We start from the raw sequence: 26,674 nt of genomic DNA, 5'->3' as shown, positions 1-26,674 counted from the left end.
TGATCACTGTAATTCGGTTCACTATTTCAACTCTCACTATGGAGTGTTGTCATGTCTCTTCTAGCCGTTTTAATTGCTGTATAAATTAGAGGGAACCAAGCCCCAAGAGCAGGGAATTTTTTCTCCAGGGGGCAAGCAAAGTAGCCCGCCCCGCCACAACACTGCATGCATCAGTTTGAAGTCATTAAGTTCCTGCAAAAATCTATAGCGGTGTTACTTCGATTATCAGCCCTTTCTAATAATTAAATAATCTAAAATTACAGTGACTGAAATGTTTATAATGTTTATAATTTTAAGCTGACATTCATTTTCGAGGTGGGCAATAACCATTGTTTTTTTATTATTATTATTTTATTTTCTTCCGTTGCCCCCTCCAGACTCCCACGCCAGATTTACATCATCGATGCTTTTAGGTCACGATATGCCAGATGTTACATTTTATCTCCTCTTTGTGACATTTTTCAAAGCAATTGTTTTCCCAGTGGAGTGAGTAGTAGCGGAACTGACAAGGGCCGCAGCCTCCCGTTACATTTACAGAAATAAGATTTATTTTCTAAATTCTGTACCCCCAAGGCTGGTGCGCCAAATTCACAATATAATTAACTGACCAGTGATCAAGTAATAAAACAAGGAATTAAGAAAGAAATTACTTGATATATGCAAGAACTATGTATACTTGTACTTTTCAAATATACATTTTGCCCTTAACATTTTTTCTTACTTTATACTCTTTCCTCTCATCAACGACGGAAGTATTCAAACATCAATTCAACACAAGTAAAGATATGAATAATAAGTAAACAATAAATTTCATATATTTTTATTCCTTTAAATTCATCAAGATTTTATACATGGAATATAATGGATTGATGGAACAAACTTTGACAATCCTAATAACAGGACCTCATGTTTTCACATCTATTTTAGTCCTTTCCTGAAATTTTGAACACTGCTTTTGCTATGGATCCCTTCCTCAGTTCTTCGATGGCTTCGTTGTAGTTTTCAAGGTCAAACGTCTTCACTCCTAACGTCTCATACTGAAGATACCTGCACAAAAATTAAACAATTAAACATAACATGCTAAATTAACTGGCTTGTTAATGTGGATTTTGTTTAAAAATTAAGCATAAAGATCATCATCCATTTTTTATGTTTCATACTTTTGCATAGGACTGGGAGTGGGTATAATCTTCATCGTCTCTTCCTTCCCTTTCATTGGACGTGGAAGTGGTCTCGACTAAATACAACTTGAAAAATAATTGAATTTATTTAAAGCTTGCAGCTTCTTCACTTTTGAATAAATGTTACTGGAAAATAGACTAACTTCACTTCAAGACTGCAATAATTATTATTCGCTTTCGACTAAATGGTACTCGAAGAATGACTTCTTCGTAACAAAATGATGCATCCTTGACGCAAATCGGATCGGAACTATTTTGAGCACTTGATTATTACAATTTTGTGACATTAATTTCCCCATATATGCGTCAGTTTACAAATAATCGTTGGAGAGCTTTCATTGAAACAAAAGGGCACTACGGGCCTGTCGTTTCGTGCATATTTATGAGTACGATGGGGTGCATTAGGCAAATTGTCCATCCCTACATTCATTCACTTATCTCTTAAATCTTAAAGTACGAAATTTAAGGAATGAGAGTTTAGCAATTCTGGTACGTACGTTTGGTTGGTGTTGTTTCAATTGTTGACCTTTTAAACAAAGTACATGAGCATGGCGACGCATATTTTGCCTGTTAATATTTATTCACTTCGTTATACTTTCAACCTACACTACATCACAAAAGAATTCGCCGAAATTTATCGGAAAAAAACCTGATCCACCTTTTTCCTGCACAGCTTACTCGTAACAAGGTAGTCCATTTCCAATAGCTATGGTGCCTATTATATATATTTTAAGCTGCACTATACTGTATTTGTTGGCGTATAAGACGCACCCCTATTTTTGTACATATTTTTGAGGAAAAGGTTTATTTATCACTGAATTTATAATTAATAATACAGTATTTCAAATAGAAAGTAAAGTCCGAGTGCATTCGGAACATCTCCAGCTGACTGCGCGAGTCTAGCCAGCGAGCCTACGAGCAGTGTACAGCGTGAGCAATAGAGTTAGCTTATAGGCGCGGAGTAGAGTTGGCGTCAGCGGTTCACTTCTTGATTGGAGGCGTCCTGAGTTATGACTCGCTCCCAAAGTGCAAGCGCAGAACGGCCAGAGCTGTTACGGAAATCATCTCACTCTACTATGTAGGTCTACTTTCAACAAATAACTTACCTAATCTAACTAGGAAAGAATACATTTTAATCTTCTTCGTCACACACTAGAAGGAAATCGTCCAACTCAGAACAGAGAAAATTTCCAGAAATGGAGGTAATAAGAAACTGAGTATCGGCGCATATAAGACGTATCTTGTTTTTCAGGCTTACTTTTGAAGGGGAAAAAGTGCGTCTTATACGCCGGCAAATACGGTAATTAATAAGCGGGATTCCATCTTAACATTTTACCTTACCTCTTGCACATAACTTCCAATAAGCCGAGTGTTTTAGAATAACAATATGGGTTAATAATAACACCAACAATTGTCAGTTCTTTCTTGAACATTTCGTAAGGTGATATCCTAGAAAGAAACAAATGGAAAGTTGTTAATTATGAACATAATAGCAATACATTTGAATCTAATTTCTAAATATTTAAACTATATTAAACACTCCATAATTTGTTCTTGTACAACAACATTTTGCAAGAAGTTATTCTCAACAATGACCACAATACTATATCTGGAATTTTGTCGATAAATTGCCCAGCTCAGTAGCAGTGGCGTACCCAAGTGGGAGTAGTTGGGGTTCATAACACCCTTTGGTCCAGTGTTTCAAAAAAAAAATAAGAACGTCGAAGGTAGGAAAAGATGGCAAAATGAGAACTGACTTTAAAAAAAGCACACGTAACCCCCCCTACAAACACACACACACACACACACTCACACACACACACACACACACACTTTCGAAATTACTGGGCACGCCACTACACTTACCTACACGGAATGAGCAATGTCATTAACCTAAAGGCAAGTAGAGCTCATGTAAAACTCAATTCTTACTTCACTTGAGTTGTGGGTGGAGCAACACCGAAGATGCAGTATTTTCCACCTGGCAACAGCCACCGGAATGCCTCCTCCATGGCAGGTCCATGGCCTGTGCAGTCGACTACCACATTCACCCCCCAGTCGCCCTTCTCGTAGCGCCCTCTCAGCTCGACAGGGGTGACGATTTCGTAACCAGTTCCTGTAAAGAAAAACATGGCGGAATGAGATCAAATGACCACTGTTCGTATTGAAAGGGCGGGCCAAATGTTGTTGTTTTTTTCAAAATTATATGCTCATTGTCAACCACCTCGTATCTCTAAAGGGCCAAAGGCGTGCCCACGGGGGGTAAGGGGGGGCAATTACGCCCCCCTAATCATGGACGTCCGCAATTTTTATCTTCGGAGGGACTATTTCTCCGATAATAGTGTTCCCCTCAAAAAACACCACTTGAACTTGAAATTATCGCATTAATATAAATCGAATTATACGTGTGAAATATATACTTTTAGGTTGACATTCGATTTCTAAGGGGGAGGTGTGGCCATCCTTGGCCCCTCTTCCAGACGTCTATGTTCCTCCTCCTACAATATTGTACTTTCACCTAGAAATTTAGTGGAGATGAACCTTATCGCCGTTATTAAACGATTAAATACTTTCAAGCCGATTAAAGTTCAAAGCAACTAGGGGGGAAGGGGGTGCAGTAGTGTAACCACTACTGCCCATTGCCCCTCCCCAACCTTGGACGGAAATCAATTCTAGGAGGGCTAGGAGGGCAAACACTGAGGTAAAAGTAAGCAAGACTAGTAGAATCTAAGAGTAGGAGGGCAAAATGATACTTAAGATGGAATTAGTTTTCACGTCTTTCTTGCATTATTTCTTCCAGACGGCCAAGATCATCTGCAGGGGGGCACAGAGGGGCAATTGACCTCCCTCAATATCAAATTTTATACAAATAATAATACATTTCGAAAATTTTCTTTCTCGCTTCGCTCGCGTTATCTGATTTTTTAGTCTTGTCAAGTTCAGAGCCGTAGCTAGAGGGCGGCGGGAGTTGGCCCTGGGCGTGGAACTATCTAAATGGGAAAAAATGTACAAGAGAATTCCATGGCGGCCCATGAATTTTGTGCCATATGAAATCAATATTGTTTTCAGCTTGCAAAAATTTGGATCTAAAAATTTTCTTCATCGCTCCACTCGCAGTTTTCTTGTTTTCTGTAATGCATTGTAAATTACCAGAGAGAGAAGTTATAACTACCAAGTACGTACTTCAGGCTCTTGCTGATAAACAGTTTTGTCTTAAATGCATGAACACAATTGTTTGGAGGAAAAGGAACGCGGCACTTTTCAGAGACAATTTATTTATTCGTTATTCTGCATTATATATATGTATGTATGTATGTAACATATACCCATCAATGCAATGAAACTAAAACAGTTATAAAATGAGGTTTTTCTTTCCCGACTGAAATTTTGCCAAGACTTTTACCCTCTCCAATCAGAGGGTGTGCGCACGCCTACGAACACGGCCACCTATATTAATATCAAGTACTGTTAAGACTATGTCCTTCCATGTTCAACAATATATACTCTGTCCCAAAAGGTACTTTACAACTTTGATGTCATACAGCACAACTTGTAATTGACATAGAGGAATATTCTTTGTTGTAGTTGATTCACCAACGCCTAAAGTTTTTTTTTTTGTCAGGTATTGAATAAGATGGTGCACCACCACACTGGGCCTCAGACGTGAGAGATGTCCTGGACAGGACATTTCCAGCACGTTGGATGGGAAGAGATTGTCCAATTGCCTGGCTTCCTAGATCCACTGACATTTCACCCATGGACTTCTTTCTGTAGGGCTATGTCAAAGACACAGTGTATAGCACTTTTGTCATTTATCTTGATGATATAAAGGTCAGAACATGAGTTGCGATGTCAGCTGCCACAGTTGACAGGGATTTGCTACGGAGTGTATGGCCAGGGTAGAAATTTCGATTAGATGTACGCACCACTAGATGTGTGCATGCTGAAGTAAACTAATACACAATAAAACTTCACGCGTTGGTAAATCAAATGGGGCAAGGTATGTTTCTTTATGTCAATTGCAAGTTGTGATGTATGACATCAAAGTTGTAAAGTACCTTTCGGGACACCCTGTATATGTGATAGTATATATGTCAGTATATATTTCAGTATTATAATGTTGTCGATTGATTAATTGATTTGCCTTCATTTACTTCGGTTTTCTGCAGCTTGTGGGTAGGACTATCACAAGCACACATGGACAGGACACAACGCAGACCACACAGAGAATTTTACTGGCTGTAAGTCCAGACGTCAGAGCCTGCAGTCCAGGGTGTACAGTCAACGGCAAAGATAATGGTAGGCAAATTGTCCACTGCTATTTTCATTACTTTTTTTATTCTACATCCTGTGTTGTTTTAAGGAATGAAACTATGTTGGTTCGAAGCAGGCTTACTGCTTATCGACTTCATAATTTCAACTCATTATCATCACATTGTGTAATATAGACTGAATGAAAATGGTGGTGGACAATTCGCCTACTGTTTCTTTCGCCGCTGGGTGTACTATGTGGAAGAGAGGTTGACATTTTGGTCAGGCACGTATCTAGTTTAGAAATATATTTCAGGAGGGATCCTTACACGCTGTCAGCAGAAATATATTGTAAAAGTAACTTACAGTTACTTCTCAGATACCAGTGACAGTAATTGTAACCCAGTTACTTTTTAAAAGTAAATTTCCGAGCACTGTTTACACTGTTGTCGACAATGCACAGCAATAACGATGGAAAGATGGAAGGATATCTTCTAGCCAATAGGCTTCCTTGACGTCAGACACACACCTCTCTCCCTGAGTCGCTTTCCTAGATTTCATCTTTTTTCCAGCAATAGCAATTCGACCCCCTTCACTGCATTGAGTACAGTATGATGGCAGCTTTCCTTTGGCCCGACCACCTTGAGCCAGGTACAGTCGAGTTCTAGGGAGCTCACCTTGTGTTTGGGAGGTTCGAATCCCGGCCTGGGCATGGATGTTCTTCGTGAGAGTCTCTTCATCAATTTCATCACATCATCACTCATCCTCATCTTCGCGATTGGCCAAGAAGTAAAATAAAACCAATTCAATCAATCAAAGCTGGTCGAACATACTATTGCATTTGTATTACCGGTGATTGTACAAAGACCAACATTTTCTGAATGTTTAAAGAAACAGGTCCGCCTCAAGTTAGCTACTTATGCTACAATCACTGGCTAACCGATAAAAAGGTCCAGTATAAGAAACACAGACACTGACATACCGGGTGTCCCAGAAGTCTTTCCCTGATTACAAACTTTATTCATATCCGCTATATGCAATGTAGAGATGTGAAAGTGGTGCCAAAATGTTGGAAAACTAACCAAGTTTATTTATTGCAGGTTTCAGTAATGTGGCTGTAGTGTAGCAGTGTCAGTGCCAAGGAATCCGGAATTAATGCTCTTGACATCGGGTGGCATCTTTCCATACAATGTTTCTTGGACTTGACAGAATTTGGGAATGAAGATAAATTCCATTTTTCAAATACCAACTTATTGATGGCAGATATTCTAGACGAAAGAATTCTGTACATTTGAAAGTTCCTCTGAACTTTTATTGGTGACCGGGTCTCGTGATACCAGAGGACATGCTGAGCGTTTTTCTGATTTGTGAACATTTCCGGTTTTCCTGGAATTGACACTGCTACACTACAGCCACGTTACCCAAACCTGCAACAAAAAAAACTTGGTTAGTTTTCCAACATTTTAGCACCACTTTCACATCTCTACCTTGCATATAGCGGATATGAATAAAGTTTGTAATCAGGGAAAGACTTCTGGGACACCCGGTATTTCAAATGCAGACCAGCTGGAATACTTGCCTAATTTCTGTGCAATTCTCCTCCGACCTTCTTGCGGTTCGCTGATGGTGACGTTGCGGTAGCCGTGCAAGTGGAAGAGGCACGCCCAGAGGTTGCCTATGATCCCAGCGCCCATGATCAGAACCTTCGAGGCGTGAGGGGTGCTCCCCACTTTATCCCATCCGTGGACGATGCACGACAGTGGTTCACACAGAACACCTGCAAAACAACAAGAAGTATTCGGGAATCAACCTTTTCTTAGCGGTATCGAAAAGGAAATTGCGCACAACCCCTTACCACGATTCCAGTGGCTCTGAATCGCTGCTTCTCGGGCAAGAATTACAAATAGCTATAACCTGTGGTAAGCAAGTCAACAGGTTATTGTACTTTTCTCCCGTGATGTTTCGGCAAATGCCTTACAAGTATTGTAGCACTGGCACCTTAAAACTCCGACAAAAATTATAGGGCAGACTCAAATTTACACAAGGTACCAACTGCTATTTACAAAACGACCCCAGGGCTGCCTGAAAAACCACAGCGGCTCGTAAGTGACTGCGTGCATTCCAAAAAGTATTCTTCTTGAGGTACACAGCCACTAACTCAGATGGAAAATATATGTAGAGCAGCAATGGGTCTGTGCTGAAATGCAGCAGACTTGTGCAACCCTACATGCAGAAATCTACTAAATAAGAAACAAAAACAAATTATCTAAACTACACTAAATTCTGTGGCACAACAGCCCATTGAGAGCGAGTGTCTGCCAAGAACTCACTGGGTTACACGTGATCAGCATGTCGAGTTCCATCGCCGCTGTTCTTCTGGCTTTCGAAACTGGAGTCCGCTACTTCAAGTAGCTCCACAATTGTCCTCTCGTTGCTAGGAATCGAACACGGGAGCTCTTTCATTCTCTTATACTCTTAACGCATTAGGAATAGTATGCACTTAAACGGTAAACATTTAGGTTAAATCTTCGAGTAGTATGTGTAAATATATTTATTTATTTATTTATTTATTTATTGATAGAGCTCAACAGGCCGAGCCCAATTATGGTGCTCTAATTACATAATATTATTACAATAAATTCAGCGTTCCAGTAATACTATTTTTTAAATTGTATAAACTCATTGCAAAAATATCGATTGTGTTATTTACACATGAAATTGTGTTGAAAGAGTTGCACGCTCTCCACACCGGAGAGGCAGAAAGAATTGATGTTTTCGCTCTCTGGCAATGGAAGATTATGTGCTTGGGACGTGTTTTGGAAATGGGAACATTAAATGATACGGCTGATAATAAGTTGGAATCGTCTATTATACCGTTAATTAATTTATACAGAAAGAGCAGGTCATTTACTTGTCGTCGGAGTGCTAGTTTGTTGAAGTTGGTCTCTGAGACTAGATTATCGTATGAATCGAATGCTGGATATTCTCCACAGGCTTTGAATTTGAGATATCTAAGAAACTTGGACTGAATACGTTCTAGTCTATGAATTAAATTTATTTGAGTGGGATTCCAGATTACTGACGCATATTCTAGTTTTGACCGTACGAGGGAATAGTAAAGTATTTTCACTGGTTCTATTTTCGAGAAGTCGTGGCTTGATCGGATTATAAAACCTAAGTTTCTGAAAGCGTCGTTAGTAACAGTTTCAATATGCTTATTAAATTTGAGCTTGGTGTCGAAGGCCACTCCGAGGTCTTTAATTTCATTTTTGCGCGTGATTTGTACATTTTTAATACGGTATGGAAACACACAAGATGCTTTGCGTTTTGTGTAAGTGACTACGCTGCATTTTGTTGGGTTAAGATCCAACTTGTTACTTTCACACCAAGAGATCACTCTGTCTACATCTTCCTGCAGTTTTAAACAGTCTTCAGAGGTAGTTATTTCGTAGAAAAGCTTAAGATCGTCGGCGAAAAGCAACTTTTGAGAATTTTGTATGCAATTGGGTAAGTCGTTGATAAGTAATAAAAACAAAAGCGGTCCAAGATTGGACCCTTGGGGAACACCAGAATATGGTGTGAAGGGGCGACTTTTGATTTTCCTGTATATTACAGTTTGCGTTCGATCGGCTAAATATGAAGCAAAGAAATTTAAAGTATTAAGTGAAATATTGAATGAAGCAATTTTCTGTAGTAATATATCATGGTCAATTTTGTCAAATGCCTTAGTAAAATCGGTGTATATTGCATCGACTTGTCCTGTGTTATCTAGTACATTGCATGCGTAATGGGTAAAGTTAGCTAAGTTTGTTACGGTAGACCTCTTTGGAGTAAATCCATGCTGATAAGGAGAGATAACTGGATTGACGTGTGCTAACATCCTCTTGTAAATAATTTGTTCAAATATTTTAGCAAGACTAGAAAGGATTGCTATCGGTCTATAATTTTCTAAGCTTGATTTTTGGTGAGACTTGGGGATAGGACAGACGGACGATGTTTTCCATCTTGAAGGAAAAGTATTGGTATCGAGAGAAAGGTTAAAAATTTGCAGCAAGGGATATTTTAAAATATCGCAACATCCTTTAACTATATATGGTGGTATGTTGTCAGGGCCGGTCGTTGATTTGGATTTCAAATTCTTGATGGCAGCTTCTACTTCGCTTACGCGGATGTTGCGCAAAGTGAAAATATCAAGTTGTTCGTTAGCAATTTTTATTTTCAGATTATTTACGTCATATTTAGCTCTTTCGGCTGCGTACACAGAATGAAAGTAAATTGCAAAGGCATCCGCGATGTCATTTTCGTCTGTTAATATGTCTGCGCCGACTTTAATAGCTTCGCAGTTTTGATGGGACTTTTTACTTTTGATATAGGACCAGAATCGAGAAGGGTCCACACTTATCTGGTCTTCAGACTGTTTTATGTAATTAGTGTAAGCTACAGTTATGTCTTTCTTAACCTGTGCGCGAAGCTGAAGAAATTTTTCTCGATGATATTCTTTGTTTGTAATACTTTTCTTCCATTTTAACCTATGGTAAGCTTTAACTTTAATTCTTTTCACTATAGCAGGCGTAAACCAGCAAGGATATGCTGAGTTCTGTAGTTTTTTAAGGGGAATGCATTGATCAAATATGCCATAAATTAATCTGTAGAAAATATCGGCAGCTTCATTTACGTTAACGGCGCTATTTACTGGCGTCCAATCCGTTTCTGAAACTAAACTGAAGAGTTTTGAGTAGTCTGCTTTCTTAAAGTTGTATGTAGAAATATTTTGGTTTGACTTTTTATTTGATTTTACGGAAAGGCATTGGATCTCAGTTATTATTGAGGGGTGATGTGTGTCTTCCGGTAGGAGAGGGTGCAACTCTCTGCTTACATCTACATTACTAACATTCGTTAATATAAGGTCAAGTAACCTATTGTTTACATTTTGAATATTGTTTACATTTCTGAGAGCATGGTAAGACATAAAAAGTTGTAGATCTTGACACACTGGTGTAAGACTTAATAAATCAGCGTTTACACTTGTAATTTCGGGTAAATTAAAGTCACCACAGAATAGTATTTTATCACCTGGCTTAGTATGGGTTTCAACAAAGTCGTAAAATGCGTCATATAATGCCTTAGTTGATTTGGGGGGGAAGTACACAACACCAATATAGAGAGGAAATTTCTTGTTAAGCAGTACTTTAACTAAGATGGAGTCAGGCTGTTGCATCGGTTCACCCACCAAAAAGGACGAATGGTCGTTTCTTACAGCCACAAGTGCACCACCTCCACTCACTTTGCCACTAAGGTCACGGCTTCGATCACATCTGTACACAGTGTACCGGGAATCAAAGTATTCGGAACTCAGGTGAGACGACGTTAGCCACGTTTCATTAACACACACTACGTCCAGATTGCGACTCAGTACGTTCTCATAAAAAGGCCTACTCTTGTTTCTCAAACTGCGAACATTTTGATAATAGAACGTCAAATAGTTATGAGCATTACTTGGTTGGGAATGTGTAGAGATGACGTCACTTTCTAATCTTACCTCACTACGTAGCTGCACGACGTCTTCCTTCTCCGGATTCCACAGATCCTACCTGCTTTCCTGGTTCCTGGCAGTCGGGGTCCTTTGGGAACGCCTCGGGTGTTGGTGACCGTTTACATTTCTGGGTGGGGGAGGCTTCGATGTGCTGCTCGTTGTCTCCGTCGCGGGCTTCGAACTTCCGTTCCGCATGGATGATTTTGTTTTGGGGTGGTTGGTCACCTCGCTGTAGGATTTTCTATTTCTGTACCCTGGTTCTTGAGGGGGTCGGGAGGAGGAGACGGGGAGTTCAGCGCCGGCCGGGGCCTTCGACGTCGACGGTTCCTTAGGCGATCGAAGGGTGTGGGTGGATGGATGATCGGAGCGTAGAGGTTCCTTCACTCCACTCGAAGAAAAAGGCACTTCGCTACACTCCACAGTAGGTGAAGCATTTGGATTCACTTCCGTGTTTTGGTGCTCCTCTTCCGTGGTCACAGGCGGCAGTCCGTTAGCATCCAGATCGCTCAACGTATATATTTTACCCTCGATGTAAAGTTTGTCGTACCTCATTGTTGCATGGAGATTGTGTTCTCTGGCTTCTTCCATGTATTTCCACAACTCGCTGCGGATATCGCGAACACGTCTCGAGTAGTCGCCGGAGACGCGGATACCAGTTCCACGAAAGAAGCGCGCACGAGCAAGAACGGTTTCTTTTAATTTGTAATTTGAAAACTTTACAATGATGGGTCTGTTGTGTCCCGATCCCAGTCTGTGCGCCCTCGCTATGTCGTAGTCAGACGTGTCGATCTCCAGAATGTTCCACAAAGCGTCTCTCACGAGCCGTTCAGAACAGTCCCAAGATTCTCCGGACGTTTCACTAAAACCGCGGAAAATTAAATTGTCCCTTCTTGACCGGTTCTCCAAGTCATCCAATTTAAGTTCGCAGAACTGTAGTTTAGTTTTCAACTCCGCATTTTCGTTTTTGAGGCAATTTATTTCTGTTATTAGCCGCTTAATATCGCTCTGGGCCATTGCTGTTGTTTCAGTCACCTTGTCTAGCTTGTTGTCAATAGAATCCAATTTTGTCGCAATGTCCTCCATTGTATAAGGTCCAGGATTTTGCTCGACACCAGAGATAATCAAGGCAATCGCAACGACAATGCCCACGAAAAACATGCTGGTTGCATTTGAGCTGTTCCGCACGTTCATCACTAACACCAACCACTTCTTAGCTCCTGCATTCCTCAATCCTATGGCACAACGCCACTGCACAAGAGAATTCCCCATCTTGTCACGCTTCACTGCACTTCGGAGCTCGCTGACACACGTCTTCCTTCCTTAACGACTTGACCTTCCTTAACGGCTTTCTAAATTATATTTTATAAAGAGAAAAAATGGAAGGTATAAAATGGGGAAATGCAAATGAAAGAACACGCAAAGGGAGAGGATGTGTAGGAAGAGACGCATAACAAAAGACAAGCAAATAGAGTAGCAAGGTAGATGCAAAAGATATGATCTGAGTGAGAAAGGAAAACGAAAATGTAGGAAGGGAAGAAGTTGAGGAAAGGACAGTATTAAGGGAAGTAATGATGAGAGTACTAGGAAGTACCAGGGCTGTATCAAGGTTTGTGGAGGCCCCTGGACAAAATGTTTTGTGCCCCCCCCCCATTTTTTTATTATTTTTTTACAAGGAGCTTTATTAGCTCAATATGTTAACCACCAATTTTCAGCAGTTGAAATGGTAGACCTGATTTTAGAATCAGTAGTCAGTCACAATCGAACATATCGCAGATAGGTTTGCAGGGAGAATAGCGCAGTAAAATAAAGTTACAGGACGAAAATTGTAGCGCTATAGCAGCAGTAAAATTCTGCGTCTAAATGTCTACAGTATATTATGAAGAGTGAACACCGTAACTACAATATATAGTAAATACTAAGGGGGTTCAGACGGAAACAGAGAACTGAGCAGTAGACTGTACTTACGTACATAATTTATTATAAATAATATAATTTACAATTAAGAGTAAATATGTCACTACATATGCACGGTCCATCTACTGGACAATTACCGACAGGTTCATTGTGGAAATTGTAGTAACTACACTTTCTTCAAGAAAATTCCCAAAAGCTTAACACTTATAGTAGACACACTTTTCTTGCCTTTTTCGCCGAAAATTCATCTACTATATCATCGAAGTTCAATTTACGAAGAAGTTCATGTTCAATGCTTAATAAACAAAGATTGGATAAGCGATCCTGTCCCATGGCAGCACGAAGCCCGTTTTTCACTAATTTCATTTTTGAGAAAGTTCTAGTATCTCCACAATTTTTTTCCCTAGAAAAACTCACAGTTCTAATACGATGTTATTAACGAAAGATAGTTATGTACTTCGTAGGATTATTTATTATCTTAATCGTATCTGAGAATTGATTGTTTGAATAAGTGTGCCTTATTTCCACACCACAGCCAATTCAATCCATGGTATAAAGTATACTGAGCTTCAGATATCTACAAACAGATAGACTGAGGGCTGTGCTACGATTGGATCCAGAAGAGTGTAGACATACGACAATATTGAAGTTTTTTTTATTTTTAAAATACAACTTCTTATGTAATTTTTCACAAGAATAGTTAAAATATTTTTTTGGGTGGAGACCCTTCACAGCTTCTTTTTGGTGGGGGCCCCGGGGCAATTGGCCTAGTTGCCCATAGGTTAATCTGGCCATGGGAAGTGCTCTGACATAACCTTCTCCACTTACCCGCAGCCAAAGAAACTCCCTCTGGCAGTTTGTGCACTTGATGCACAGGGATCCTGCAGTACTCGGCCCAGCCTCCATCCCTGTATATGCCGATGGTGCTGCTAAGGCTTCCCTCGGGGCAGAAGTGATACTGGCCCTGCGTGCAGAAGGTGCACTTCCTGCAGCCGCTGCGGGTGGAAACATAAGGAATACTTTAGTGATCACCATGGTTTAGACAATCTTTGGAAATAACACTTACTTACCTCCAGTTGCTTTCGAAAATGAGTAACCACAATTCAGTTACTTTTCAAAATGAATACAGGAATAACTGTAACTGAACTGTAACGGGTAACTGTATCTGAATTACTTTTTTCAAAATGAGTCATTCTAAATTAGTTACTTTTGAAAATAAGTAATCGTAACTTAGTTATTTTTCAAGCAACTAGTAACAAAATTAATTTCTTATCCAGTTAATTTTCTCTGCGCTTTTGTATACGAGAAGAAGAAAATTTTGTCTACTAGCTTAATTTTTGCATACGTATAATAGTTGCTAGAAAATGTCTAGCCTGCATGACAATATTTTCAAGAATAGCAGGTTACAATGAATTTTGTTACATCTAAATTTTTATGTTTAATGACGTGGATTAATAAGGTCTAATACATATGAATTAGATTATGCATGCAAGAATGATTACATTTGATGACTTGCGTTACAGTTACAGTCAATATAATCCTGTCTTTAGGGACAACATTAACACGTTTCAGCAATTAAAAGAAAGTTTTGGTGAGAAATATTAAACTCATTTTTATATTCGAATTGAATTTGCATTACAATTAATGTCATGTAAGCCTAATGTATTTTACTGAGATAGATGAGCCACTTGCTTAATGTAACTTGCCACTTTTCACAATTATAAGTTCATATTTAATTCCACATTTTGATTAAAATAACTAAATGTATATTTACATATCTAACACTTTTTAGTACATATAAAGCCGTTTCCTGGTTATCACTAGACGTCGGAATTTAGGTTATTAACCTATTTTTTCCTTTGCAGGTAAATAAGAAATAATAAGTTATGTCAGCGTTTGATTAAAAAACGCAACAACTGATGAAGTTTTATAGTGGCTAAAAAAACTATTTCGCTTGTTAGAACCTATTTTGGGTTTTTGCGCCTAAATCAAGACTTTTTTAGTTGTTTTTTTTATATTTTTAAAGGTTTTACAGAGTTCTTATGTCAGACAGAGGCATTTGCTTTGTTTGCTCACGATAAAATTCAATGACGAACGTGTTTGAAACGTACTCTCTGTTGATTTCCCTTCCTCCAAGTCCAACGTGATTTTTCAAAGCTCTAAACAAAGCAAAATGTCTGGTGCCACTGTTATTTTTACAATCCAAAGTGGTCTGATCTGTGTGGTCTTGCTCACTTTCGCGTCACTTCGGTGCATTGTGGCAAACTAACATTTCAGCATTGACGTTTGCATCACTGACTATGTTATTATTGAAAGATTATTTTCAGCATATGATCCTCACAGACAAAATTGCGGAGTTTGACTGTGGATAACATGAGAAAAGATTATTGCCTAACTATACGGCGAAGAGTGGATTTTAATAGCAAATTCCCAATGGTAAGTTCTGCCATCGCCGTAGGGTTAGGCAACACACATAACGTTATGCAAGATAGTGCGTATTTCAGGATATAGGTGACTATAACTAATCAGCATTTTTCAGGAATTTTCAACTATTTTAAGTTTTCTTTAACCTACTTCAAGTTTTTTCGGGCCTAACTTAATATTTTTAGGACCTATTTTAGGATTTTTCGAACCTATTTTAAGGTTTTTCGAACCTATTTCAGGATTTTTAGAGCCTATTTTAGGGTTTTTCGAACCTATTTTCGTATTTTTAGAGCCTATTTTAGGGGTTTTCGAACCTATTTCAGGATTTTTAGAACCTATTTTAAGGTTTTTCGAACCTATTTCAGGATTTTTAGAGCCTATTTTAAGGTTTTTCGAACCTATTTCAGGATTTTTAGAGCCTATTTTAAGGTTTTTCGAACCTATTTCAGGATTTTTAGAGCCTATTTTAAGGTTTTTCGAACCTATTTCAGGATTTTTCGAGCCTATTTTAAGGTTTTTCGAACCTATTTCAGGATTTTTAGAGCCTATTTTAAGGTTTTTCGAACCTATTTCAGGATTTTTAGAGCCTATTTTAGGAACCTAAAAGCACACTTTTTAGAAACTAAAAATCCGAAGTCTAATTTAGTTATCACATAGTACTTACTCGTTAGGGTCGATGGCCACCCTGTCCCCAACTGCCACGTGGGACACTGCCGCCCCCACGGCTGTAACCACTCCACTGAACTCATGGCCCAGTGTCAAATTCCGTTCCTTGCACGGCATCGCTCCCTGAAAGAAAGAAGCCTATGCGATCAGAATACGAATTGAAATGACGAGACTTTGCTAAGATATACCAAGTCGACATCTATCTGGTTATTCATCATAGCAAGCACGTATCCAGGGGGGGGGGGCTTAGGGGATTCGAGTCCCCCCCACCGAAAGTTTTCGGTTTACACTAGATAAAATGAGGTTTTTGGTTTCTTTTGTCGCGAAATAAAATAATGTGACGATAATTTAAGGAGAGAAATAATTATCGAGGCAAGACGGAGAATGTTCTGTAACCCTCTTATTGATAATAGCACGTATCCAAGGTGGGGTAGGAGGGGGTCGAGTCCCCCCCCTCCAAGAAAATTTTCAGTTTACACTAGATGAAATTAGGTTTTTTGCTTCTTGAATAATATGACAATAACTTATGGACAGAAATAATTATCGAGGCAAGATGTAGAATGTGCTATAACCCTGTTATTGTTAATAGCACGTATCCAAGGTGGGGACCAGAGCGCTCGAGCGCCCCCCCCTCCTTTCAGGAAATTTTTCTGTTTACACTAGATGAACAGGATGCTCAGGATTTGCGGAGGGGAGAGGGGTTACGCATACTATTTTTGGTGGTCAGTCTCCTCATTTTGCTATCTTTCCCTGTCTTCGACGTTCCTTTTTTAGGAATACTGGATCAAATGGGGTTATGACTAGAATACTTCCTTTTTTCGTGCCGATATATGACAAGACTGCGGAAGCTATGACAGACAATTTTGAACACTTGGGAGTGCTTAGGCCTGAATATGAACAATTTGGTGGGTTTCGGCTTTTATAAGAGCTGCGAACGTGGGAGGACAAGACACTTCAATGGTGTTCAGGCTCGAACCAGAGAAATATTCGAGAACTGTCTGCGTCCAGTTCGCAGCCCACAGTTTGAATCTCGCGTTGTCGTGTGGATTGTCCATCCCATGCATATGTAACAGCTTCGTAATAACACTTCTGGTATATAGATGTTTTGATGCCTTATGAAAAGAAATGGACATACACACATACTGAGATGGTTCCGACACACACTGTTAGTGTATGGAAACAGAGGGGTCAATTGGTACAAAATGTTCGGATGTCACCTTCCGATTAAAATGACAGCCTTAAACAGTAGCGACGATTTAGGGGATAGTTGTTCCCCATATTTTTGCCTCCACACTATCACACTATGGCCTCTTCATGCTAAACCTTGTCTACCAAGAGAAATTAAACTTTCCTTGCATCCCCCTTCGTTTCGGAACCCAATTGCCACCACTGGCCTTAAACATACAATTGTGAGGTTCTATCTATACCCCATTAAAAAATGGTGTTCAGACCTCCCGAAAGGAATTCCTGGATAGGTGCCTCTATCATAGAGATATATACTGTATAGTTAAGAAGTCGAACCTGATTGGTAATCGTGGGCCCGTCTAAGTCCCCCCAAAGGACTGCATTGAGAATCAAAGCTGACCAGATTAAATGACAAAACGAAATGTTTTTCTAGACCCATAACCGTCGAGATTGAGAATGGCAGACACAAGGGAAGATGGAACTTACCTTGTTCGGGCACGCAGTCTCCCCACTCCCCCCCCCCCTCTCTCTCTCAAGACCTCCAGCTCTCCTCTCAAAGCGATCTGACCCTTTTCCGATCACTGCGGGCCCCTTTTTGTCCTTGCATTTCGTTCACCCCGGCAGTAACCAGACATTTACCTGCTAAACTCCTGTCTCATCATCCTTGAGTTGCGAGACTCATACCTGCACAGATAGACATTCCATGATAGAAAGAGATTAATATCCGAAAAGTTGCTCCCTTATACGATTTCAACACACGGTAAAGCTTGTGCTGTGATAAACTATACACAAGGTCGTCCGGGGGACGCGCAAAGGTTTGTCCTTCCGAAAAAAAAACAGCTTATAATAGTATATATCATACATATGATTTAATTTGTCGTGTAATTTACGTTAAAATTGTTATAAAGGTTTGATAAATTGACACGTCCTTCCCATTGCACTAATATTTATTGTTATTAATTATCTTTTCTCTTGTACAAATGTTTATTGTTCTTTAATCTTAATTTCTGTAATTTACCTATCACTGATAATGTCAGGATAGTGACTAACCTGTATATACTTATCTTGTAAGGGCTGTTACCATGGCAATTACGAGTGTCTTTTGTCTTGACTTTGAAGTTCGGGCTCGGTTTTTGAATAGAGTGATCAAGTTTAATTATAAGAAGTTTAATTTCTTTGAGTGACATGGATTATATGTTAGGCATATAAGTATTTAGTTTGCAAAGAAGTAAAATAGACTTCCTTTTTATAAGTGCAAACTTAACTTTGATGTTTATTTGACGAACTAACAGAGAGATATTACCCCATACCCTGAGAGGCATCACGCGAATGCTTTCGAATCTTCCATGTGAACTTATTATTTGCTCTTTTAGTTAAATCATGTTCTTTTGACTTAAAAGAACGTGTCAAATTACAAGTAAGACTGTTACAGATCGCTTCAGGAACACGATAACTTCAAACTGAAGAGGTGTTTTTGAGGGAAAATGTGTTCCTTACCTCCACTGGAAAAAAATAATGTTTGCTTAGCCCCAGGAAAGAATCCTTCTTTGCCCCCTAGAAAAATCCTACGGACGCCCTTATCTGTATATGTTGCTTATGCTATGCACTTGGAAACGCGAGACGAAACCTATACGAGAACGAGACACATCTCCTGGTACAGTGGGATCCATGAGTATTACCGTGCAAATTGTCCATTACCATGTTCGTGCACTTTGTTTGACCCAATAAGAGCTTCAGGAATTAAAAGAAAACTCAAAACAAGCTGTTGACAACTTCTGCACCAGCATACATAAAAATGCATCGCTTAAAAACACATAGGATGTAAGAAAAACATTAATAAAAATAGTGATGGACAATATGCAGGGTAATACTCATGGATCCCACTGTACAGGAGACGAGACTGTCAGGTCCCATCTCCATATCAATATCGTCTTTATCTTCGTGATTACGTAAATAATTAGAGAAATAATTTGTAGTAAATGAGAAAATGTAGCAAAAAGGAAAATTGTTCACATGGAGACGAGAGTGAAGATGATACCTCGAAACCTGGTGTTAGATTTCTATTTCTGTTGTTCATCGTCGCTTTTCAGTCACTTTTGGCTTATCGCGACGATTAGAGATGATTAGATGAGACAATCGCAAGGAACACCTATGCCTAGATCGGGACTCGAATCCGGAAAATTACGGAGAGATCGAAAATCGACAACATAACGCGCTCGGCCTCCGGTCCAAGTAACATTGCATGATATTTAAATAATATCTATTTTGCAAATTTTTTATAGTATAGTTCAAGGGGCGCCAAAATATTATCACCGGCTGGGGCCCAGGGGGGCAGGGCAGATGAACATTGCCGTATGTGGCAGTGCCAGTACACAGCGCGCTACGATGACATCTGGGTACTGGGTTCGAATCCCGGCCTGGGTGTCACTTTGTGAGTGTGCCTTCATCAATTTCACCAAAGCATCACTCTTCCTCATCGTCGCGACTAGCGAAAAGTTATAGAAAGGGGGCGGCTAAATAACAAAAATCAAATCAAAGCCAAGTACGCCCCTGAGCACATAGGTTACATCCCCGCACTTACATCGATGATGTGAATATCCGTGCCGCAGACTCCCGCAAAGGCCACCTTCACGATCACATCCTGGGGAGACGTCGGCTGAGGGATCGGAAGCTTTGCCAGCGACAGGGCTTTGTCGGTTAGGTGAAACTGAACTGCTTTCATGGACGACATTGGACTGAACTCTGCTCTTCCGAACTTGGTTGCCGACTGAAGAAAACTGGTAAGAACGAAGAATGTCCTTGAAGAGCAAACATTGTTTCACCAGAGGTCACGTGTCTCCAAGATAAATCGTTCCACCTTTGCTCTTTCAAATGAACTTGACCGTCGTTTTGGAAAATGTGGTCGATGAAGAAGTAAAAATGAATCGTTGAGCCAGTTTCATTTTTTTTTCGTTATTACGTATTAGCAAGACAGGACAGGACGTGAATTTTCTTTTTCCAGTCAACTTGTGAATGCGTTTTCATTTCTTGCTCTCTGATTGGCTGTTGGAAAGTTACGGTGCTGTGATTGTGAGAATGTCTTATTTCCTATTTTTAGCGCAAATTTGCTGCTTTCTAATCTAATCTAACCTTGCCTAACCTAACCTAACCTAACGTACGGCGCAAACAAGACATTCTCACAATAACAGCACCGTAACTTTCCAACAGCCAATCAGAGAGCAAGAAATGAAACCGCATTCAGAAGTTAACTCAAAAAGAAAATGAAAAAGAGGGAGGAGAAATAAAGAACACAAAAAAAGATAGAGAAGGAGGGTGTAAAGAAAAAGAAACAAGAGAGGGAAGTGTAGAAAAGAGAGATGATATAAAGAACAAAAGGAGATAGAGAGAGAAGGAAGAAAGAAGCGATACAGAGAGAGTTGAAGCAAGAGAGAAAAGAGAGAAACATATGGGAAAAAGAGATAAAGAGAGAGAAAAGGAGACGAGAAAATAGGAGAGAAAATAGAAAAATAAATGAGCAAGTAGAGAGGAAAGAAGCGCGAACATGGACACACTGAAACAGAAAAGATCGACAAATATAAAGGAGATACAAGAAGAGAAAAGGTTAGGAAATGGTTGCAAAGGAAATGGAGAAGGAAGGATAAGTAGGTAATGGGGGGTTATGCACATCTACTGTTTCATTGAAACAAGATTGTTCTTGTTTTTTTTTTCCTTATTCCAAGGTTAAGCGGACCTGCATACTAGGAACAAACAGCGAGACAGGTAATTGTGGGAAATCTTTGCTTATGTAACAGCTACAAACCTTCCGCACTCTGCCTTCTGTGATAACTGTTTAGTTGCAGACGTAAGAGTAACACTCAGTTCATGCTTTTGACCGAGATAAAAATGGAAGCCAAGCGAGATAAAACAGGTCAAGGCTTCTAGGTCAGGGGTTCACCGGTTTACTTACAGAAATTGCCAGTTATTATTCAAAAACTGATTCTTGATGCAGAATTTCATTTTAATGTGCCAAACAATACATTTTAACAAAAGTAATTTGTCGACAGGTGCCTAGGTCAGGAACTACGTAATCGCATCCTATGTTTTCTGTGCTTTTCCCATCATCTGTTGCGTGGTTAGCACATCGCGCTACGACGCCAGGGGTCCCGGGTACGAATCCAGACCTGGGCGTGGATGTTTATGAGTGTCCATTCAACAATTTCATCATGTCATCGCTCATCCCCATCTTCGCAAATTAGCCAAAAGTGGCGCAAAAGGCAAAGTAAAATAAAGCAAATCAATCAATCAATGAACCATCATCTGTTGCAGAGGAATCCAAACAATTTTGTTGATTGATTAGGTTTATTTTACTTCGATTTCCCGTCACTTTTGGTGAAGTGCGTCGTCCTCGGGGGCGTCGAAATGGAGCAGTTCCCTTGAGTAGCGCCAAAACCTTGGATTTGTTGAAGTTACTCCTGCATAACATAATAATCATATTGCAAAATCATGTAGCAATCTAAGCTAAGAGATTACTGTTATTCTGATGTCATTATGTAAGTATTATATAAGCACATGCCTACAATAAACGTGCTTTTTGACAGTAACACGTAAAGTATTTTGAAAAATGAGGCTATTATTTTACTAAGAGTAAATAAGAGTAAAAGCCAATAATTTGTGGTCAAATATTTTATATTATTTAATAAATGAGTTCTATTTATTAAACACAATAACAAGAAATACAATAAACAATTTTGTTTAACCTACTGTTATAACTTACATATAATATTAATATATTTGTTATCGTGATTCGTGGTGGACTGCTTGTTGAATTCAGTAAATAGCACACTGCTTTAAAAAATAATAGTAAGTAAAGATGCATTGTTGATGGACAGTCGTGGAGGGAAGTACCCTCCCACCCATAAGACTACTGGTATTAAGGCTATGTGGGGGAACTATTTTATTCCATGACTGTACATTAACATCATGGTACATGGGAGGGAGGATTTATGAGTTTCTTTTGTGAACTTATGTCTTCTAGTGTTATTTTGACATTCTAATTACAAATAATAATTTTTTGTATGCAATATTTACCATTTGTATTATATGAGTTGAGTACGAGAGATCCTTGTCAATTATTATACCAAGATCCTTCATAGTATTGACTCTTTCCAATTTTTGGTTGTTTATGAAGTATTCACATTGCACGTTCGATTTATTTGCAGATAATACCATGTAATAACATTTTTTTATATTGAGATCAAGTTTATTTTGAATACTCCATTGATAAACACGCTTTAAATCTTCCTGCAATTGACAAGTATCTTGCAACTTTGTAATTTCTTTATATATTTTGATGTCATCTGCATACATTAGACAACTAGATTTATTAATACTTAATGGTAGGTCATTCACATACAGTACAAAAAAAAGAGGCCCTAAGTTTGATCCTTGCGGTACTCCAGAGTTTACATCATATTTAAAAGATTTTGTCAACCTAAAATCTACATATTGTCTTCTATCTTTCAAATATGATTCAATCAGTGATATCCAGTCATCTGATAATCCATACCATGTTAGTTTATGAAGAAGCACTTTATGATTGATTTTATCAAATGCTATAGTAAAATCTAAATAAATAGTATGTACTGTGGATCTATTATGTAACATTAAATGAACTTCTTGTGTATAATTTAATAGATTCGTGATGGTCGATCTTTTTGCTGTAAAACCATGTTGACAATCTGTTATCCAACATTTGACATGATTATATATTCTAGTGTAAAGAATTTGCTTGTAATTTGATGGGATATAAATATTGATTATTGTTATTTTTTCCCCTCTATGAAGATTTGGATAGCACGTGCTTCTACTTTATAATCGCGGAAGAGTTTATTGTGTTTGGATATCTGAATTTCCTGATATGATATTGATTCGTGGACGTATATGCTAATACCTCGTTCATTTTCAGAATAGGGTGGACCTAAACAATTATAATGAACAATTTTGTATGTTTTGTACTGTCTACCCTTAGTTTCCTGTAAGCAAAGAATTAAAGGATGGCATTCCGTTATTAATTTCATTAAGTCCAATTTTCGTGTAGAAAAGCTAATAATATTCCATTGAATTAGAAACATCATCTACTATGTGTATCCTACTTGTTCTGTTTGAAAGTAAGGTTTTGTAACACATTTAATAGATTTATGGATAGTTCATTGATATGTTGTAAAAGCTGTTTTTGTTGATGTAACTCTTTGAGTTCAACTAGGGTTGACCATCGATTACCGATAGATGGGGGAGGTTGATCAATGATTTTTGTCGACCATTCTGAATGTCACAGAATTTTTTTTTTCTGTGATCAATTTATCTCCATCTTTAATAGTTCTTATTGTTTTTCCATATTTTCCTCTCAAGTTCTTTTACAACTTTCCAAAATTGCCTTGTATTCTTTTCTCTAGCTTTCTCTTCAACCATATTTCCAAATTTTTCCCAGGATGTTATTTTAGCTTCCTTCACTTTCCTTGACTTCATTTCATTTTCCAATGTATTTCCTTCTATCTTCTTCTGTCTGAGACATAATATATTTTTTCCATGCTTTTTTACTTTTTGTTTCACTTCTTCATTCCACCAAGATGTTTGGTTTTTTCTTGTATCTACTATTTTCTTTCCGCATGCTTCTTCTGCAGCTTTTATGAGTGCCTTTTTATATAACTATATCATCACTAATTCTGCTAACTCTGAAACTAAGATTTGGAGTTTGTTATTCTAGTCTGTTGGTGTCTAGTGTGTTTGTGTTTGTGTTTGTCTTGTGTAGTAGTGTGGTGTGCTTGTATGTGGGTTTGTCTTGTGTAGTAGGTGTGCTGTCTAGTGTGGTTGGGATTGTCTCTTGTAGTAGTTGTGCTGTCTAATGTGTCTGTGTTTATCTTGTGTAGTAGTTATGCTGTCTAATGTGTTTCTGTTTGTCTTGTGTAGTATCGGTGGTATGTAAGTATGTGTCTTGTGTAGTAGTTGTGCTGTCTAGTATGTTTGTTTGTCTTGTGTAGTAGTTGTGGTGTGTTTGTGATTATATTGTGTTATAGTTGTGATGTGTTTGTGTGTGTCTTGTGTAGTAGTTGTGCTGTCTAATGTGTTTGTATTCGTCTTGTGTAGTAATTCTGCTGTCTAATGTGTTTATGTTTGTCTTGTGTAGTAGTTCCTCCATTCATATTGGGGGTTAGGCGTAGAGCTGACAACTCTGCACCAGTGGCGTATGCTGGTTTTAACTAGTGGGTAATCTCAGACACTTGATTCATCCACCCACTCCTGAAGTCTCCCTGCAAATTTACCTCAACATTCATACAGGATTTACGAATGTATGTGTAAAAAATGTTACCTTATTGTTGCGACCACTGTCGAATAATTGTTGTGATTGCACTTGCAGTTAATCTACGTTTAGAATTTCAAACAATAAAACAAGATAATATAATAACTCTATAAGAAAAAACCTTTAACAAAGAATATGAAAGGAATTCGGTAGTGAAATAAAAACCCTCAATATTAATTGAAGTGTAAAATTCAAGTTACCCCAGTACCCAGTTACTCGTGCATTCCTGATTTTTGTTTTTATACACGGAAGTTTGAGTTCAAGACCTGTAGTACAAGAGATTCTACTGGCCTACCTACATTAACTATTTGCAATTTCTCCGGAAAAGATCCCGTTCCAAATATTTTCACACGAAAATATTATATTATATCCATTGCCTTTAACTTCAGTGAACACAGCACTAGCACGAATACTAAACCACTAACAGCTAAACAAATATTAAATTCTCGAATCGCTACAACACGCATTCAATTCCCTGCGCCAATCTTCTATTGTGGTTCCTTACTGCTTGACACAGACTTCATATTCCCTCCGATGCGCGAGGTTCTATAAGTTGGAATCATTGCGTTTTTTGTTTATATATTTTACATTCAAACATCTTTTATCATTATGATCATTATTAATCTAGAGAGGGGGGAGAAGCAACTTAAATTACCTAATATATGTGTACGTATATATATAATTTATTTCTGATAGCTTTCCCTTTTAAAAATTATTCATTTCTGTGAAAGAAATACTCTCACTGGTTTTGAAGGCTACAAAGAAAGTAATCACGCATTTTAAAATACAAAAATGAATAAAAGTAAGCATATAAATAGTTTAATTACTTCATTAATCGATTTATTAAATTGTTATTTGACGTCGCTTTTCTGCCACTTTTGGCTAATCACTACGAGTGATGATATGAAATTGATGAAGGGACATTTACAAAGAGCACCCATGCCCAGCCCGATATTCGAACCCTGGAGCTCTGACGTCGTAGGGAGCTGTGGCAACTACTCCGCCACAGAGGTCGGTGTAATTTCTTGAATTTGTAGTTAAAATTTTAATTTATTTAATTACCGTCATCTTCAATATTAAAGCTTTTTTTTTTCCTATGACAATATCTGTTGAAATAGCAGATATCAGGAAGACAGAAGCAAATGTAAAATGAGAATTAACATAGAATTGGTTCGCAAATGTTGTTCTCATTTCCCTGTTTCTCGCGCACTTTCAGATGTAATTTCTCTACTTTCGTTTTCAGTACGTAATTTGCGAACCCAGAATTCTGTTTCCTGAGAAATTTCCCTGTCGTAAACAACACAGCTCCTACGATACAAAGGCCACCGGGGAAGAATGGCAGAAGAGGGTGCCAGCCGAGGGAACGGCAAAGGCTCTGGGGTGGAGAGTGCGACCGATGGACTCTCTCCAGAAGGAGCTTACCCTTGCCACGGAATAACCGCGCCTGAGAAGCAGTGTTTCCTTCCCCTCCCGTCAAGGGATTTAAAGGGAGCCGGTGGAATCTCACCCTGACGTCACCAGATTCCACCAGCTGGAGAAAGTGGCTGAAAGCCTCTCGGACATTCAGCGGCAAACGTTTGAAAAACATTCGCGCATTGGAAGTAAAGAAATATGCGAATCAAAGATTGGTTCGGAAGAATATTGCAAAGAAATAAAAAACAACTTTTTAAAAAAAATTATAGCCGGGTCATCTCCGATTACCTAGGTGACCCAGAGTATACGCCGCTGCTCTGCACTGTAAAAAGACATGTCAAGAAACAGCAATATAAGGCCATGGATGTTCCCAAGGTAAAATATTCCGGAGGTAAAATAGTCCCCCGTTCGGATCTCCGGGTGGGGACTACTTTGGGAGGTCCCTGGACTAAGGATAAGATCTACATTAGGAATAAGGATATTAAATTAGGCACCTGGAATGTTCTGAGCCTTTACCGGCCTGGGGCATTTCAGTGTACAGTTAATGAGATAGTTAAGTATAAATTAGATGTAGTAGCTGTCCAGGAAGTTAGGTGGCCAGGAGAAGGGAATTGTAAAACTAAAAATTATACTTTTTTCTATGGTGGTACTGAAAATCATAATTTTGGAACAGGGTTTTTCATAAATAATAGAATTATCTCGGCTCTTAAAACAGTAGAATTTATTAATGATAGGATATCATATGCAGTTTTACAGGGTAGGTGGTGTAAA

General features: G+C 38.7%; 1 protein-coding gene across 1 annotated transcript; it reads right to left on the bottom strand.

Moving 5' to 3' along the window:
* Positions 1-804: 804 nt before the first annotated feature.
* Positions 805-19,917, bottom strand: LOC145986797 (uncharacterized). The gene is made up of 7 exons (XM_083121233.1): positions 19,736-19,917; positions 15,968-16,092; positions 13,708-13,874; positions 7,012-7,209; positions 3,114-3,297; positions 2,523-2,630; positions 805-1,047 (listed from the first exon to the last, which is right to left on the bottom strand). The coding sequence occupies exons 1-7, from the start codon at positions 19,883-19,885 to the stop codon at positions 924-926; spliced, it is 1,056 nt and encodes a 351-aa protein (XP_082977359.1). The 5' UTR covers positions 19,886-19,917; the 3' UTR covers positions 805-923.
* Between the last annotated feature and the right edge of the window lie 6,757 nt (positions 19,918-26,674).

This window comes from Lepisma saccharinum, chromosome 4 (assembly GCF_977018435.1).
Source record: "Lepisma saccharinum chromosome 4, izLepSacc3.1, whole genome shotgun sequence".
NCBI classification, from domain to species: Eukaryota; Metazoa; Arthropoda; class Insecta; order Zygentoma; family Lepismatidae; genus Lepisma; species Lepisma saccharinum.
Note: the sequence above shows the minus strand (reverse complement) of the source record. Positions and strands in the feature narration are given on the sequence as shown.

What these genes read in the sequence shown, in the direction of transcription:
- LOC145986797 (XM_083121233.1), bottom strand. Translation starts at nt 19,885, where the DNA reads ATGTCGTCCATGAAAGCAGTTCAGTTTCACCTAACCGACAAAGCCCTG. An exon ending in CGGATATTCACATCATCGAT is followed by an intron (nt 16,093 to 19,735) that starts GTAAGTGCGGGG and finishes TCTTTCTTTCAG; the next exon opens with GGAGCGATGCCGTGCAAGGA. An exon ending in GAGAATTGCACAGAAATTAG is followed by an intron (nt 3,298 to 7,011) that starts GCAAGTATTCCA and finishes TTTTCTTTACAG; the next exon opens with GAACTGGTTACGAAATCGTC.